At 33.5% G+C, this 16,559-nt stretch overlaps 2 protein-coding genes across 2 annotated transcripts; one reads left to right on the top strand and one right to left on the bottom strand.

Moving 5' to 3' along the window:
• Window positions 1-1,826: 1,826 nt before the first annotated feature.
• On the top strand, window positions 1,827-5,710 carry LOC106665294. Its single transcript, XM_014391618.1, has 3 exons — window positions 1,827-2,053; window positions 2,122-2,326; window positions 5,283-5,710. Exons 1-3 carry the CDS (start codon window positions 1,977-1,979, stop codon window positions 5,508-5,510), a joined length of 510 nt encoding a protein of 169 aa, XP_014247104.1. The 5' UTR covers window positions 1,827-1,976; the 3' UTR covers window positions 5,511-5,710.
• Window positions 5,711-10,826: 5,116 nt separating this feature from the next.
• LOC106665307 (endocuticle structural glycoprotein SgAbd-8-like) lies at window positions 10,827-16,313 on the bottom strand. The gene is made up of 3 exons (XM_024229565.1): window positions 16,158-16,313; window positions 15,165-15,376; window positions 10,827-11,480 (listed from the first exon to the last, which is right to left on the bottom strand). The coding sequence occupies exons 1-3, from the start codon at window positions 16,299-16,301 to the stop codon at window positions 11,219-11,221; spliced, it is 618 nt and encodes a 205-aa protein (XP_024085333.1). The 5' UTR covers window positions 16,302-16,313; the 3' UTR covers window positions 10,827-11,218.
• Between the last annotated feature and the right edge of the window lie 246 nt (window positions 16,314-16,559).

Genomic DNA, 16,559 nt, shown 5'->3' with positions numbered 1-16,559 from the left:
TTTATACACAATGCTAGAAATTTTAGATTAAAAAATTAATAAATAAAATGAATTTATACAATGCTAAAAAAATATTAAATAAAAAATGAATTCATACCATGCTAGACAATTTTACATTAAAAAAATGAATTCATACAATGCTTGAAATTTTAGATTAAAAAATAAATAAATAAAATTAATTTATACAATGCTAAAAAGATATTAAATAAAAAATGAATTTACACAATGCAAGAAAATTTTACATAAAAAATGAATTTATACAATGCTAGAAAATGTTACATAAACAATGAATTTATACAATGCTAGAAATTTTAGATTAACAAATAAATAAATACAATTAATTTATACAATGCTAAAAAAAATTAAATAAAAAATGAATTTACACAATGCAAGAAAATTTTACATAAAAAAATGAATTTATACAATGCTAGAAAATTTTACATAAAAACATGAATTTATACAATGCTAGAAATTTTAGATTAACAAACAAATAAATAAATAAAATGAATTTACACAATGCTAAAAAAAATTAAATAAAAAATGAATTTATACAATGCTAGAAAATTTTACATAAAAAAATGAATTTATACAATGCTAGAAATTTTAGATTAACAAATAAATAAATAAAATGAATTTACACAATGCTAAAAAAATTAAATAAAAAATGAATTTACACAATGCAAGAAAATTTTACATAAAAAATGAATTTATACAATGCTAGAAAATTTTACATAAAAAAATGAATTTATACAATGCTAAAAAAACATTAAAAAACAATGAATTTATACACTACTATAGAATTGTACATAAAAAGTGAATTCATACAATGCTAGAAAATTGTAGTTTAAAAAAAATTTATAATCAACAGAATAATCAACCTACAACTCAATATTAACACCATCCACTACAGCTAATAAAATTCACTAATTTCGTGGTCCGCTCGTGCCATTAACTTTTTTTCATCTCAACTAAAAAATCTTAATTAATTGTAATAGCTAATAAATATAAAAATACTAATAAATTAATTTTTTATCTAATATTTTTTAGCAATGTATAAATTCATTTTATTTATTTTTGAAATTAATTTATTAACTATTAATTTGCAAACAATAGTAATTACAAAAATTTCAATGTCATAAGGATTTACACAACAATATTTTAAACTATTTCAAAACTACTACAAAACACGTTGTAGAACGGAAAGGGATTCACGAACCGACCAACTTTTTGTATGGAACTTGTAAACAAATTATCGTGATACCACGTCCAAACCAAGCCTGCACGATTTAGATTTTTAATACATGAAGAAATATCTGATTTCAACCATCGGAAAACGCCTTTCTTATGACTTATTGTTCCTCACGTCAATGTTTTGTTCTTCGTTCTCTCAAATCTAAGAAAATTGTTATCTCTACTGTTTTTCAAATTAATTTGGAAGATAACGATAAAAGAGATTGAGAATGGACGAAAGCACAAAAACAAGAAGAAGGAGATAGATATGAGAGAGAGGGAGATAGAGACGGAGAGAAAGATTAAAACAGAGAAAGTGCGTGATTGAAAATGATAGAGCGCAATGGAGAAAGACAAAGGGGGTAGAGAGAGAAAAAGAGGAAGAGAGATAGCAGAGAGAATCTATCTGTGTGATTGAATATGAGGTGAGAGAGAGTGAGAGAGAGGAGAGAGAGCGAGAGAAGGATAGGGAGAACAAAATGAATAAGCAAGAATAATACGAGAAAAAAAATAAAAATCTTTATTTCGTTAATATATTATAATCTTTAATTTTGATAAAAAGAAATGATTTAAACATTTTTTTTTAAACGTATGACACTAAAACAATGACTTAATTACGGAACACATGATACAATTCAAAGTTCATTAGTCCACGGCAAGTACACACACACACAACACACGACACTCACTCCCACACTCCAACATACACAAAAAGAAGATTTAGCAGATAACAAACACAAGACACAATGGGCGACATTTGCAGTCCGCAAAATGAAAATGCACTCTCGAGACTCGACAACATAATCAGATCACTGGAATCCCAGTAAGTCCTTTCGATAAAAATCAACTAGAACGAGTCTTAATAGATTTTTTGAATTTCAATCTATCAAGGTATGACACGGTTCCGAGGCTCAATTGGCCGGAATGCCCCGCAGACGACGCCCCACCAAAGAGGATGGTGGAACATCCTTATTTCAAAGATGTCTGGTTCAGGGCGGAACCCATGGTAAAAAGTGATGACGTCAAAGTCACAGTTGACGGCCGTCAGGCGGAATACAGAAGAAGCAGATACTACGAATTCCAAGAACCTCCACTTGTAAGTTCCCATATTAGAATGCAGGATGTAAAAGTGTGTACAAAAAGTAGTAATAATTATACAGAAGGAAAGTTGCAGAGAGGGAGAAAGAGAGAGAGAGAGTGAGAGTGAGAGAGGCTGAGAGACGACAGACAGAGAGAGACAGAGTGAGAGAGAGGGAGGGAGGGAGAGAAAGAGAGAGAGTGAGAGAGAGATGAGAGGAAAAAGTTATTGAAAATAAGTAAAAGAGAGAATAAGTAATGAGAGATTGGAGAATCTAGAAAGGTGAGGATTAAGAGAAAAAGGGAAAGGTGTGAAGAGAAAAATAAGGTATCTACATATTACTCAATAGCAATAGAATACTATTTCAACTATTTACATCTTCCTGACTTGCAAGTTCTGTAATCTGTAAAAAAACATCTTTTCCCTTATTATTCTTTATTTTCTATGCCTGTACAGACCCTATTTAGGGACATTTATTTCTTAATTTTTCATATTCTAAAACAATTATTAATTTTTATAAAGTGTCCTGTCAGACTTTTCAGATCATGCTTATCAAAATAGGGTCTTCGCTAGAGCAATGTTCGGTTTTCTTTTACCAAAGGTTCTATTAGGCTCGAGTACAGGTTTTAAAAAAGATTGCCTAAAATTGCAAAATATTATTTTTTAATTACAACTCTTTCGTCTTCCTCAGTGAAGGCGTTAATGGTCTAGAAAGATAATTTGATATAAGTTCACATATCTATGTTCATATGTATATTAAGAATTAGTATTTAACATATGAACAATTTATCTTTCAAGCGCAATGTGTTACATAGCCGACCTTTCTCACCAGAAATACATTATATTATCAGACAGCCAATGTGCGATGGCAAAGCTTAAGATCTAAAGGATCAGAAACCCCTTCGTCCACATTCTGTACGAAATACTATCTAAATTGTTCCATGTTCAACAGAAGCAAAAGTTAATCCACGATGAATGGCTATGGTCTCACTGTGGCATTAAATTTAATGAAAAAGTGGATTCCCTCGCTAAAAGAGCAATCAATCAGTGTAAAACTTGTTCAAAATCTCATTTACCGATGTTTTCTAAACAATTAAAAAAGAAGTCAGGAAACTTGGTTGGACAGGTACCTTAGTTCGAGCTTTTTTAGTTTTTTAAACAAATGGAGCCAATTATCCGTAATGTGACTTGGTTCCATAAAGAACAAATCGGTAGGTCCACATGCAAAACTACCTGCAGAATCAGGGCCAATCATGGCCTTTGTAATGACTATCTAAATAAAATCAATAATACTGTTTGACAACATAGGCAAGTTTTTGGAGTGTCCTTATAATTACTAAGTGTAGGAGAATAAATTTGAAAGTTGCGCCAAGGTGACGTCAGACTGTGACGTACTTAAATCTATTGGTCACTTCTAGGAAGGTTATTAGAAGTAAGTGCTTATGTAAAAAAGGAATAAAGAGCGTGTGTTTAAAAACGAAAAAGTCTACTGTTTCTTTATCCGATCCAATCTTGAAAACGCCCTACATAAGGTATTCTGAAATTAAACAATATTGGGTTTAACAATGTCAGTAGGTTATTAAACATGTCTGTAGGTATTTCGTCAGCATAAATCACATTGTGTGATATGGAAAGAGACGGCTGCCATCTGCGCCCCTGTAGAGGTTGTGGCACTGGCCTGGGGGTGTGGGGCGTCTAGGCTCTCCGGGTCCGATGGACCACGGATACTCCGAAGAGTGTAATTTTTTTTATAGAAAATTGGGAGTAATCTGTGGGTTCGGCGTCATCCTTGGACGTCTGATACGCGTGTGTCTGTGGCTCTGGATCAAAAGGCCGATGCCAAAAAATATAATAATTCACTAATTTTCGTGGTCCGCTTGACCAATTACTATCTTTCAATTAATTAAGGATTTTAGTTGAGATAAAAAAGTCAGTGTCACGGGCGGGATTCGAACCCACGATCTTCGGCTTGATACGCCGCTGCTCTACTACTTGAGCTATCGTCGCTAACTTCCCATCTCAACTTCACCTTTTGAATTTTCCCTCCTATTTGCCATTTTTCAAATGTCGTGTAATCTATTTGATTCTTGGCGACAATTGAAATGGCCACAGAGAGCTTTAGTGAAGACATACTTCATTTTAAGATATTAAATTCACTAATTTTCGTGGTCCGCTTGACCAATTAAAGCACTAAAGTTCTCCGTGGTCATTTTAATTGTCGTCAAGAATCAAATAGATTACATTTGAAAAATGGCAAAAAGGTGGGAAACTTCGAAGGTGGGGATGAGAAGGGAAGTTAGTGGCCGAGTGGATCGAGGTCACGATAGCTCAAGTGGTAGAGCAGCGGTGTATTTAGCCGAAGGTCGTGAGTTCGAATCCCGATCGTGACACTGACGTTTTTATCTCAACTAAAATCCTTAATTGCAATATATAAACAATTTGGGAAGAAAATAACATAAATAGCACATAAGTAAAGTTATATATTTCTTCCCTTGCTACATTTATTAAAAATAATTCATTTTTTTATACTTCCATAGTTTTCCTTCTATTTGCTTTGTTTCATTAGCCACTGTAACTGTCCTGTAATTCTTTACAAAACATTTTTCCCATGTACATGTTTTATACTTTTGAAATTTTTGTAATTGTTTGGCCAGGTGGTCCGACACGTGTTTGCCACCGTAATAGTTCTGGTTTTGAATCACAGCACGTGGAATTTTAATTGATAATAAATTGGTATAAATAATTGGTTTTCAGGAACAGTGTAAACCTTTGTAACATATTATTTTAATTATTATGGCAATTCTTTATACATAATTTCCCTTTTGGTTTACTTATGAGCCTATTTTTTTTTCTTCTTGAAATTACGAAAAAATCATTTTTGGCTTACATCACCATGTGGCTTAAAGAAAAATTTGTATTTGTTAAACCAGCCTTTAGCCAAATTTTCAATAATCTTTATATTTTAAATTTCCAGGGCATCCCTCCATGGTACAAGCCCAGAAGTAAGAGCGTAGAAATAAGAGGAGGGGTCGTCATGAACGGCTGCGATTGCTGGAAGAAGAACGGACTGCAAGACGACTGTCATAGGTGGGACTGCGCCAGGCCGGAATGTCTCACAAGGCCGCTCCCAGAATGCCCGCCTGGAAACTGCCCCCCGATCACAGGAGTCAGAAAGATGAACGCGTACATGATGCACTGCTGACCGAATCGGGATCTCTTCTCATTTTCAATCACTTAACCTACATAAACTTACATAAAAACAAAACACAAAAAAAAACCCAACAAACACAAAAAAACAAAAATATTAATTCAATACACTGGTCAAACATATATTTGGTCCGTCTCAGTAATGTTTCTATCACTTTAAATTATTCTCTTACAAATACAGACTGTACAAAAGGCGCTGTTTAGTAATTATTTTAAAATAATATTAGTTTCAGCGGCTTTTCAATTAGTACAGACAATCTGTGCCAAGAAACCGCGTTAGTTATGTAAAGGTGGCAATTCACGATCACTCCAAATGGAACCGCGCCAAGCCGTACAGCTCCATTTGGAGTGCCTGAAATTTGAGGGGCTCCACAGCCAGTCGCTCCGAACATCAACCAGTGAATTACCTTCTCAAAGTAGATGACGATCTCTTGTGCTACTCTTCTGTTTATTTACATATTAAAAGCAAAAAATCGAAAAGGAAATGGTGTAAGAAGGGACAGAAGCCGTAATACCCATATCAATTTGATGAAAGATCTTTCCCTTGAACCCGCTGACTGGAGGAACTATTTAAGGATGGATGAAACGTCTTATTTAGTGTTCTATTAACCAAATTACTTCTTTCAATTATTTAATCTTTTTTGTAAGGTTTTTGGTTGAAATGAAAAAGCTAGTGCCACGAGCGGGATCTGAACCCATGTCCTTCGAATAAATACGCCGCTGCTCTACCACTTGAGCTATCGTGGCTTCGATCCTCTCCGACACCAAAAAATGGCAAAAAGAGAGAAAGTTCGAAAGGTTGTAGGTTGATATGGGGAGTTGGTGCCTGAGTGGATCGAACTGTCGAAGTCAGGATAGCTCAAGTGGTTAGCGCAGCGGCGTATTTATCCGAACGTCGTGGATTCGAATCCCCTCGTGACACTATTTTTTCATTTCAACCAAAACCTTACAAAAAAAAGATTAACGTCTTATTTATATTTACTCCAGCTTGTTACCCCCTTTATTAGAAAACAAAAGACACTCGTGAGAGAAATCATCACTACATGAAAGGTTGTCAACCACATTACGATTTCTCGCTACAGGGATGAACTACAAAGAACTTCAGTTCTCTACTACGATTTCTGATCATTGTTAGGGGTAATCAATACAATATCAACTGGTTGAGGATCGAATTTCTTTTATTTCTATCGTGGTAATATAATCATTGTCCACCACTTTCATAAACATGGTAAACGTTCATACAATTCAATCACCTCAACAATAAATTCTCGATTGGATGTCATTACCAATAAAGAATAAACGTTTTNCTCGGCTCCCTGTTAGCAATTTGTGGACCAGGTCGCTTTCTCCCAAAAACTTTGGGTCACTCATTTGTATGATTGAATTCGTTTAAACTTCACGATCCGTTTCTTGTTGTTCTTCGCCCATTCATGAATTGCAATAAACAGAAAAAATCAGAACATCCAATGTTTAAAAGCAAAATTCGCCCTTATACTAATTCCAATGTCCTAAAGCCATAAACTTAAAGGGAAAAAACAAATTTTTGCAAGCCGTTTTATACTAGGTGTCAACGAATTTCGATAGACAACAGCTGATCGTTTAACGAAATTTAAAACTAATTTACGTTTGTATGATTCGCCTTACAGTGCTTCAAAACGTAATGATGTGACAAGGTCTCATAAATTTGATATAACATAACGATTTCAATTGATGATTTCTCACCAAATAATGAATTGAATGTAAAACGTTACCATTTTTATTATGTAACAAAGATTTTTTTAAAGACTATTGCCTTCTTTGTTTATAATTTGTAGTTAAAAAATGTCTATGTGTTTTTAAAAATAAATTTGTTTTATTTTTTCATTAAATTTTTTGGCGTTTCAGGATTTTACATCCATCATCAGCATCTGTTGTAAGCATGCTTTTCAATTTATTGATTCTCGATTATCCTGGATTATATAGTTTTCCAGGTCTCTAACGTTTTTATATCATCATTTTTATTATAAGAAAAATTTAATGTATATACATGTTTTATTTGCAATTTGTGCATTTGTATAAAAAAAAACAAAAAAAACGGGATATTTTTAAAAACCACAAATTATAAATAAAAAAGTTCAAAAGGTCTTAAAAAATTCACGCACATAATAAAAATTATAAAAACCTTAATTACAAGGAAATAACGTGGAAGAAACGATATGACCCAGGATAATCAAGAATCAAAAAATGGAAATGGAGATTTTACAACAAATGCATGATGGGAGTAAACCGAAAGTTCCAAAAATTTAATGTAAAAATCAAACAAAAAATTTATAAAAAAACAACGTGGAAAATTAAATAAAAAGTAAAACGTCATGTGTTTGAAGGGATTAAATTTTATTTTTGTGAGATTTCAAAAATATTTTTGTTACGTTAAACTTAACAAATTAAATAATTAGACAGCTAATTTATGTATTAAGTGTCGCAATCTTTAATCAAACAATATTACATGTTAAGAAGTAATACTTCTGTTCACATTAATAATTGGTGGTTAATAAGTGATGAAATGTAATTCAGCTACGATTTTATCTATTTCAGGAATGATTCCGACCATATGGGGTTCTAAAAGACGGGTATAAAAATACATATTTCTCGAATCAGTTATGCCTCAATATTATATTACTCATCGAAACATGTCTAAAGGAAACAGGCGTGGCAGTTCATAACAGTGCAGATTTGCCCAGGATGAAGAGGAAATTGCGTTACACGTTCTAAGTGAAGGTTTTGCGAGTTTGAAAGTCAATTATAAAAAAGCTGTTTAAACTAGAGCATTTTTACACCTTTTACCTTGTTTATTTTTATTGCTTTATTAATGATAATTTAATCGATTGTAAACAAGCATAGTGGTTTGTAATATGGCTAGTAAATTCTTTTATTTTTACAATTTTTCCATTTATTATTCTGACATAACAGCTGATTATATCTGAAATGTTTCTACAAGGAAAAAAGCGTAATTTTTATCTAACCCTAAAGATGTGAAAGTTTTGTGGAGCAAAAGACAATTTCTAAAAACCTACAAATTGAAAATCCAGAATTATATGTTAAGAGTAGTTAATGGCTTTATCACAGAATTATACGGATAATTATACAGAATGAGACCAATTTCATTTAATTATTAACATTTCAAACGTTTTAATAATCGAGAAAAGATACATTTAGCAGTTTGGAATCGAAGAATACTTTTCATAAACGTTTCCATCTTTATTGAGATCATCTTCAGGGTCTTTGGGATTTACAAACATTGTTTAAATTTATTACCAACACATTGTTTCCCTTCGTCGGCACTTTTCACCTCAAAGAAGCCGACGCCTTATACAAAAAATTTTTCTATACCGACTTCCTTCCCCACCCCTTTAAAATCCAATGTATATAAACATCTCACTGGCTCTCCCAACACGACACGCAAGAATGGCACAATTACACAGAAGACAAACACTTTGAGTGAGTAGAAATACTTTGATTGAATATAAAAAATATATTTTGCATTGTATAAATTTACTTTTCCACATCCTAAATGTATTTGTTAAGTGTAAACAATGTTTGTAAATCCCAGGTCCTGAAGATGATCTCAATAAAGATCGAAACGTTGGCACGATAAAGAAAATGTTTTTCTGGAACCTACATCACACCAGACCCTATCTCACGATTTCTGAATAATTATAAAAAAAAATTCACTAGTTTTCGTGGTCTGCTTGAGCAATTAATAACTTTCAATTAATTAAGGTTTTTCGTTGAGATAAAAAAGTCAGTGTCACGAGCTGAATTCGAACCCACGATCTTCGGCTAGATACGCCGCTCCTCTACCACTTGAGCGATGGGAAGTTGGTCTCCGAGTGGATCGAAGTTACGATAGCTCAAGTGGTAGAGTAGCGGCGTATCATGCCGAAGGTCGTGGGTTCGAATCCCGCTCTGACTTGTCTGTCGTGTTGAGACTGCCAGTAAGATATTGATGTTTTATGTTTATACATGTTTGATTTTGAAGGGTTGGAGAAGGAAGTAGGAATAGAAAAATTTTTGTACTCTTTTTATAAAATTATTTGAGGAGTCCGCTTCTTACTGTTGAAAGGATCTGACAATGAAAAAGAATGGGTAATGGTTCGGTCTGATTATCCTTTCAGGATATACGGGGATAATTAGGGAAAGGAGAGCTAAATTTTTCAAAAATTAGTCTATGTAAAAATGTTTAATGTGTAGCATGTGATGAAGGTTTTGTATGTTATGTGTTTTGTGTGATGTGATCATATATGTGTGTTCTATATTGAATTTGATTAATGATGTTGGCGTAGCTGTGACCGAGTTTACATGTGTCTTTTCTGTAATTGATGCTTTATCTCTGTTGATGTAAACCAATTCTAAAAAGTTAGGTTTATGTTTGTTTTCTTCTGTGTGTAATGTTTTTGGATTGTTGCAGTCGAAATTGTGTTTGTGTTCAAAATGTTGGCTAGCGAGTGCTGTAGGATTTTGATTGGTTTTTTTGCAATCATAGATATGTTGCATTACTCTCTTATCCAGATATTGGGATGTAAGACCGATGTATGTTGCCGGACAGTTTAAACAATTGATTTTGTAGATTACATCAGATTTATCTGTTATTGATGTGGGATCTTTAATTTTGGAAAAAAGTGTTTAAATTGTGTTATAATTATTCAGATATCGTGAGATGCGGTCTGGTGTGATGTAGGTTTCAGAAAACATTGTTTTTATCGTGCCAGCGTTTCGATCTTTATTGAGATCATCTTCAGGGCCTGGGATTTACAAACATTGTTTACATTTAACAAATACATTTACGATGTGGAAAAGTGAATTTATACAATGCAAAATATATTTTTTATATTCGATCAAAGTATTTCTACTCACTCAAAGTGTTTGTCTTCTGTGTAATTGTGCCATTCTTGCGTGTCGTGTTGAGAGTGCCAGTGAGATTTTGCTTTGATTGAATATAAAAAATATATTTTGGCTTGTATAAATTCACTTTTCCACATCCTAAATGTATTTGTTAAATTTAAACAATGTTTGTAAATCCCAGGCCCCGAAGATGATCTCAATAAATATCGAAACGTACATCACACCAGACCGCATCTCACGATTTCCGAATAATCATCGACGAACGGTCACTAATCACCACACTTTTCATAAACGATTTTTATGTAATATAAAATCAGTTGTGTGGACAAAGTGCTGATGAAATGAAGATTTGAATATGTTAAATCAAGCTCAACATGAAGAAATATAATAATTGCAAGGAAAAGGAAGTATCATATTAAAAATTAGCGCATAGTTTATTACGGGTTTTATTTTTCGTTTGATATAAATCTTAAATTAAGGTGCAGGCTCAAATTATCATGATATCCAAGAAAGTTTTTTTTTCTTTGCCTTTTTATTGTTGAGTCTGCAATTAACATTAGTAGAGCTGGACGTTTCTTTTACTATATAATATATATAATTTTTTTTTAATCGAGGACAGTAATACAGTTTCACCGCAGCCATTGCATTATTAAACCAACTAAAATTAATTTATCACAAGTTTCATGTTTTCTGGTACCCACCGGTGATTGGTGCAAAATAATTTTGAAAACGTTTCATAAAATCCACCTTACTAAGCCGAGTTTCAATGTAGATAAAAAAAATAAATAAAGAACAGAGATACGTCGTCAAGTCACAGAAAGACTAGTTGTTTTCCTCCTTGGGCGGTGGTGCGGTCGCCAGATACTCCAGGCTCCTCAGGATCGCCTCTGGGATCGGTGGTGGCTGCGGGAGGTGGTCACCGACTGGATGGTATCCCGTTTCGTCCGCGGTGTACGAAACCGAGTAAGTTTTGCCGTCGTCTCCCACATAGGAGTAGGATCCTCGAGAGACCTCACCGGCTTCCTGGCCGATAGTCTTCAGCTGACCGCTCTGTTCAGCTCTGGTACCGTCTCCACCCTCGAAACTGAAAAGTTAAAACTTTTTAAACTTGTACACACAAAAGTAGGTGAGATTAGTTGATCTTATACGTTGAGTTTTGTAAGATTCTTTTATACTCGTCAGCAGAAACTTACTTGTTTCTCTTTCTCTCTCTCTCTCTTCCAACTCTTTCTCCCACTATATCTACCCCTCCCTAATACATGGAATCTTTAAATCGGATACAAACAAGCTTTACAACTTTAGATCAAACTGCTAGGTGTTTTTCATGTTCATACTTGTAAAACTTATGGACACTTGATAGAAATCTGTGCCGGTCTGATTCCGCATGTTCCAATTCCGCCCAAACGGTTTCACATCATCTTCAGCAAGGAACTACCACGTGAATTCACTGACTCGCTGGCCAACAACATCCGTAATTATCCGTTATATCGCCGGCAACTTTCGTTAATGCAGGTAATATTTAGTTGACACTGGTCGACGGTCAACAGTGGATGTCTGTTCGGTAGTCTCGGAGTTATGTTATGTACTTGAACGCACGACTATCGACGTACCCAATGCCAGTTCAACATGGGCTTTTAACTTAGAAAGATTTTTACTGTTAATTACGTTACGCTTATACCAACTGTTTTCTCCACGTTTGATTTAAAAAAAAGTATGTCTAAATAAAACCATATACAACAAGGAACTTAGTGATATCACAAGATTTTCAGATAAAATGAAAACAAAATTCATATTTCCTTGGACGAGAACTTGTACGAAGTTGCACATTCATGTTGTATAAAGTTGTATGAAATATAAATTATATATTTTTATGCTGTTTATTATATTGTATATAAATATGCTCGTATATATAAAATCACCTGTATATTTAGTAGTTTTATATGGTTTTTAATTTTATTTATTCATTTTATTTTACTAATTGGTATGCATAATACGAATTTATCCTATTTATTTTGATATGTTATAAAATAAACATACACAAACAACATTAACATTAGTAAATATATTCAGATGTAAAAGTGATCTAATTATTTTAAATAAAAATATTCTAATGAGAAATGTTAGTCTATGGTATGCAGAGCTTATTTCCTTCAGCATTTTTTCATTTAGCTAAACTTTAAAAAATGGTTTAACTATATCAGGGAAAAGTTCTAATTTAAGAACTGTTCATAGAGTTTTAATTCGCTCAAATCAATATTGTTTATTAAAATTAATTAAGGTTTTTTGGTTGAGATAAAAAAGTCAATGGCACGAGCGGGATTCGAACCCACGATCTTCGGCTAGATACGCCGAAAAATGGCAAAAAGGAGGGAAAATTCAAATGGTGGGGTTGAGATGGGAAGTTAGTGTCCGAGTGGATCGAGGTCACTATAGCTCAAGTGGAAGAGCATTGGCGTATCTAGCCGAAGATCGTGGGTTCGAATCCCGCTTGTGCCATTGACTTTTTTATCTCAACCAAAAAACCTTAATTAATTGTAATATATTAATTGGTCAAGCGGACCACGAAATTAGTGAATTTATTGTTTATTAATTTAACCTTATGTATTTACAGAACTAATATTTTTTATTCCTGTCAATGTTTATTCCTTTCGTCAAATAATTTTGTTTTATTTGCACCTCTTCTTGTGCAAACTAAGGCCCATAATGGAAAATTTCCACACTGTTATTTTAAAATGATGATTTAATCAACCAAATGTGATAAAGGAACAAATTTTCGTACATAATCTCATGTTCCATCCAAAACAACATATGAAAATTTGTCGAAATGTTCGATTTATTTACAATTCTAAATAATATATATATATATATACCTTATTATATATATAATATATAATACACCTTTCTAGGTAAATGATGTATGATAAACAATTAGAAATTCAGTTAGAGTAAAAAAGGATGCGTCACGGGTGGGACTCGAACCCACTCGGTCATCGGCTTGAGTCCCACGCGTGACACGTCTTTTTAACTTAATTTGTAATTGTTAATAATACACCATTTACCTCGTAAATGTTTATATGTATTTGTAAATATAATTTATTGAAACACCTTTGAAAGAGTAAAAGTAAAATAATTCCTGTAGGTACAGTAGGGCTTAACGTCCAACATCCCATTGGATGTCATGGACGAGGGGTCAAACCTCAATACAATACTTGTTCACATTATTAAAAAAAAAAAAAAAAAAAAAAAAAAAGACCACTCGGTCGGAGCGACTCCCTAAACGAGTAGAAATGAATCATATATAAATATTTTAAACCGATAGAAATAAATGTAGAACCCAATTTGAGCAGTATACAATAATATACCGAAGAACGTACACGAATGTATGTTGACTGAAAATAAAAAACAAAACACCTTGACATCTATTAAATATTTAAAAAAATTTAATAGTTTAGTTTTTTTAGACTATTTATTTTATTTATTGCTAGCTGTTCAAAATATACATTGAGCAAATAGTATAGTTATGTACAAATATTACTGATCTGTCAGACCAAGAGACAGTATGAAGAGCAACCAACCGGTGCTGGAACTCTCTTTTATTTAATTCGGTGGATTAAGATAGGAGTCCACAAGGTCAACAGTTTAATGGACAGATTTTTCGGAAGTTTTGGATTCGTTTCAGGGATTTTTCTATGAACTTTCAATGGATGGACTTTCATTCTATGGTTTCTTTTAAGGTAGAGTGCATACATATGCATAACTATATTAACCAATTTTTTTTTTTAAATTCGAACAAATATTAATAAAATATTATTGGAAATTTTTATATTGAATTTTACGACTGCCTTCCTAAGATTAATATTTGATTTGGAAAAATTGGATTGTTTTCCTTTTATTTATTCGTAATATTTTATTAAATTGATTAGAGTTCGTGGTCCGATTGACCGAATAACTTTTTTCAATTAATTAATCTTTATATAAGGTATTGGTCGAGCTAAAAAAAGTAAGCGTCACGAGCTGGATTCGAACCCACGACCCTCGGATATTTACGCCGCTGCCACTTGAGCTATCGTGACTTCGATCCACTCGGACACTTCCCATCTCAACCCCACCTTTCTAATTTTCCCTCCTTTTTTTGCCATTTTTCAAATGTCGTGTAATCTATTTGATTCTCGGCGACAAATGAATTGGCCACGGAGGGCTTTCGTGAAGTTATATTTTATGAAGTCGAGGGTCGAGGTTTTTTTTTTTTTTTAATTGGCCTTATGATCCTTGCATATTAGCCATGACGAATCTCTTATATATGTTGTTCAAATTGGGGGTTATCGGGAAAAAAGGGCCAGAGGCGACGGTGGGAATCGAACCCACCACCGCGGCGTGAGAGTCTCTCATGCTAACCACTCGGCTACCGCGGTACCCTAAGGGTCGAGGGTTCGAATCTAGCTCGTGACAATGACTTTTTTATCTCAACCAATACCTTATAAAAAGATTAATTAATTGAAAAATAATATTTTATATTCTAAACTATCAAAAAGATCCAGAGATTGAAAATGATGGTTTTTATATTTTATTTTTAATTATTTTCCTAGTTAAAATAATATCATTATTCATTAGCACTTACATATTAGAACAAAAGTTATAATAATATTGTATGAGCACGATATTTAATTAAATAGTGCGTTCCCATTGATCAATGAATAATTTTACTATGTGTTATAAATAAGTTACATTTCATTGTTTTTTAAGTAAATAATTAATTAATCATAATCACCTGTATGTGTAGGATCCATCATGGTTAACACTGTTGTCCAATGAGACGATTGGAACTGGAGGCGTGGCCGCTCTTAGGTTCTGTTGCTGCTGCTGCTGCTGCTGCTGTTGCTGCTGGGGCGGCTGCTGTTGCCGTTGTAGTTGTTGGAAGTTTTGGTTCTGGTGCTGCGGAAACGCTAGCACGGATGCCAGACAGCTAGCGACAACCAGGGCCTGTGGATAAGCCTAAATCATAAACAAGCATAAAAAGCAAAAAGCAAACCGTTACCGACTAAAAAGGAGTTAAAAGCCATCCCAAAAAAGAACGATTATTCAATCGTTATCCACCCTTCCGCGTTCTTGTTTTTTTTTTATGTTTCATAAATGTTAACCCAGTTCTTGCGGAAGGTTGAAATAAATTGTTAATCCAGTTGTGAAAGCTGCTGCCTAAGTCATGCAATTTCAATTAGTTATATATTGGGCATGATTGAAATTATAATTTATTCAAAATTTTAACAACTTCTACATTTACAATAAACCATGATTAGAGAAAGTGAAAAATATCTTTCAGGCTAAAAACTAGTTTTTTTTTAAATATCAGTACCCTTAAAAACAAAAAACATGCATTTTTTAATCAAGTAAAATTTAATGTTAAAAATTATTTCTGCTTTTAATTCAATTACTAATTGCGTTATGTTCCATGATGTGGAGACTATTTCAGTTTTATAATGCGCATGTATTAACACGAAATATGCATTAAAACGATGAACTTTCACTTATAACCTCTTCCTTGAACATGGATTTCCTAACCCCTTGCAGTGCACTCTTGCAAATTGTCATGCAGAATTTTTAGAAGACATGCTGTAAACAACTCACGTTCGTTTTGTCAGCCTAATGTAAAACTTTATAACAATAATATTAAGCGATTTGTAATTTTTTTAAAAGAAAAACAATCCTTATACCGAAAATCGTGCGAAGCAATGGCCACAAGCATTGGAACCATTTCTAAACCTACCTTAAACATTGTTCCGATAGAACTGGAGTATGAAAGGTAAGTCGGACTTATATAGGACGAAGACTTGAAATCTCGTCCCAGGAGGTGGAGGAAGGCGTTGGCCCCCTCCACCCTCATCTTCCCATCCAGAGCCGCCGGCATCATTCACGTAATATTCAGTTGCATCATTTAATTGTCAAACCTCTCGCATGGTGTAAACAGAACATTGGAAAGATGTCCTCAAGGGCAGAGAAAGGTGTCCTGCACCTTTTCGAATCCGGTCGTAATTAGGGAAGAGAAGTCCGGCAGCTCTCATTGTCGGTTCTTTATGTTTAAGACGTTTTTACAAGGGCAAGTTTAAATAATATAATTTGTTTATTGACATTCGTTCATTCTCAAGCGCAAAGTTCAAACGTGTAGGAG

The sequence above is a fragment of the Cimex lectularius genome, unplaced genomic scaffold, assembly GCF_000648675.2.
Source record: "Cimex lectularius strain Harlan isolate CLEC.00 unplaced genomic scaffold, Clec_2.1 scaffold186, whole genome shotgun sequence".
Classification (NCBI taxonomy): Eukaryota; Metazoa; Arthropoda; class Insecta; order Hemiptera; family Cimicidae; genus Cimex; species Cimex lectularius.
Note: the sequence above shows the minus strand (reverse complement) of the source record. Positions and strands in the feature narration are given on the sequence as shown.

Bases quoted from the DNA above. Each gene is read 5' to 3' on its own strand.
- LOC106665294 (XM_014391618.1), top strand. From the start codon at position 1,977: ATGGGCGACATTTGCAGTCCGCAAAATGAAAATGCACTCTCGAGACTC. The intron at 2,054-2,121 runs GTAAGTCCTTTC...CAATCTATCAAG, and splicing joins ATCAGATCACTGGAATCCCA to GTATGACACGGTTCCGAGGC. The intron at 2,327-5,282 runs GTAAGTTCCCAT...TTAAATTTCCAG, and splicing joins AATTCCAAGAACCTCCACTT to GGCATCCCTCCATGGTACAA.
- LOC106665307 (XM_024229565.1), bottom strand. From the start codon at position 16,301: ATGATGCCGGCGGCTCTGGATGGGAAGATGAGGGTGGAGGGGGCCAAC. The intron at 15,377-16,157 runs GTAGGTTTAGAA...GCTTATCCACAG, and splicing joins CTATCGGAACAATGTTTAAG to GCCCTGGTTGTCGCTAGCTG. The intron at 11,481-15,164 runs GTGATTATGATT...TTAACTTTTCAG, and splicing joins GATGGATCCTACACATACAG to TTTCGAGGGTGGAGACGGTA.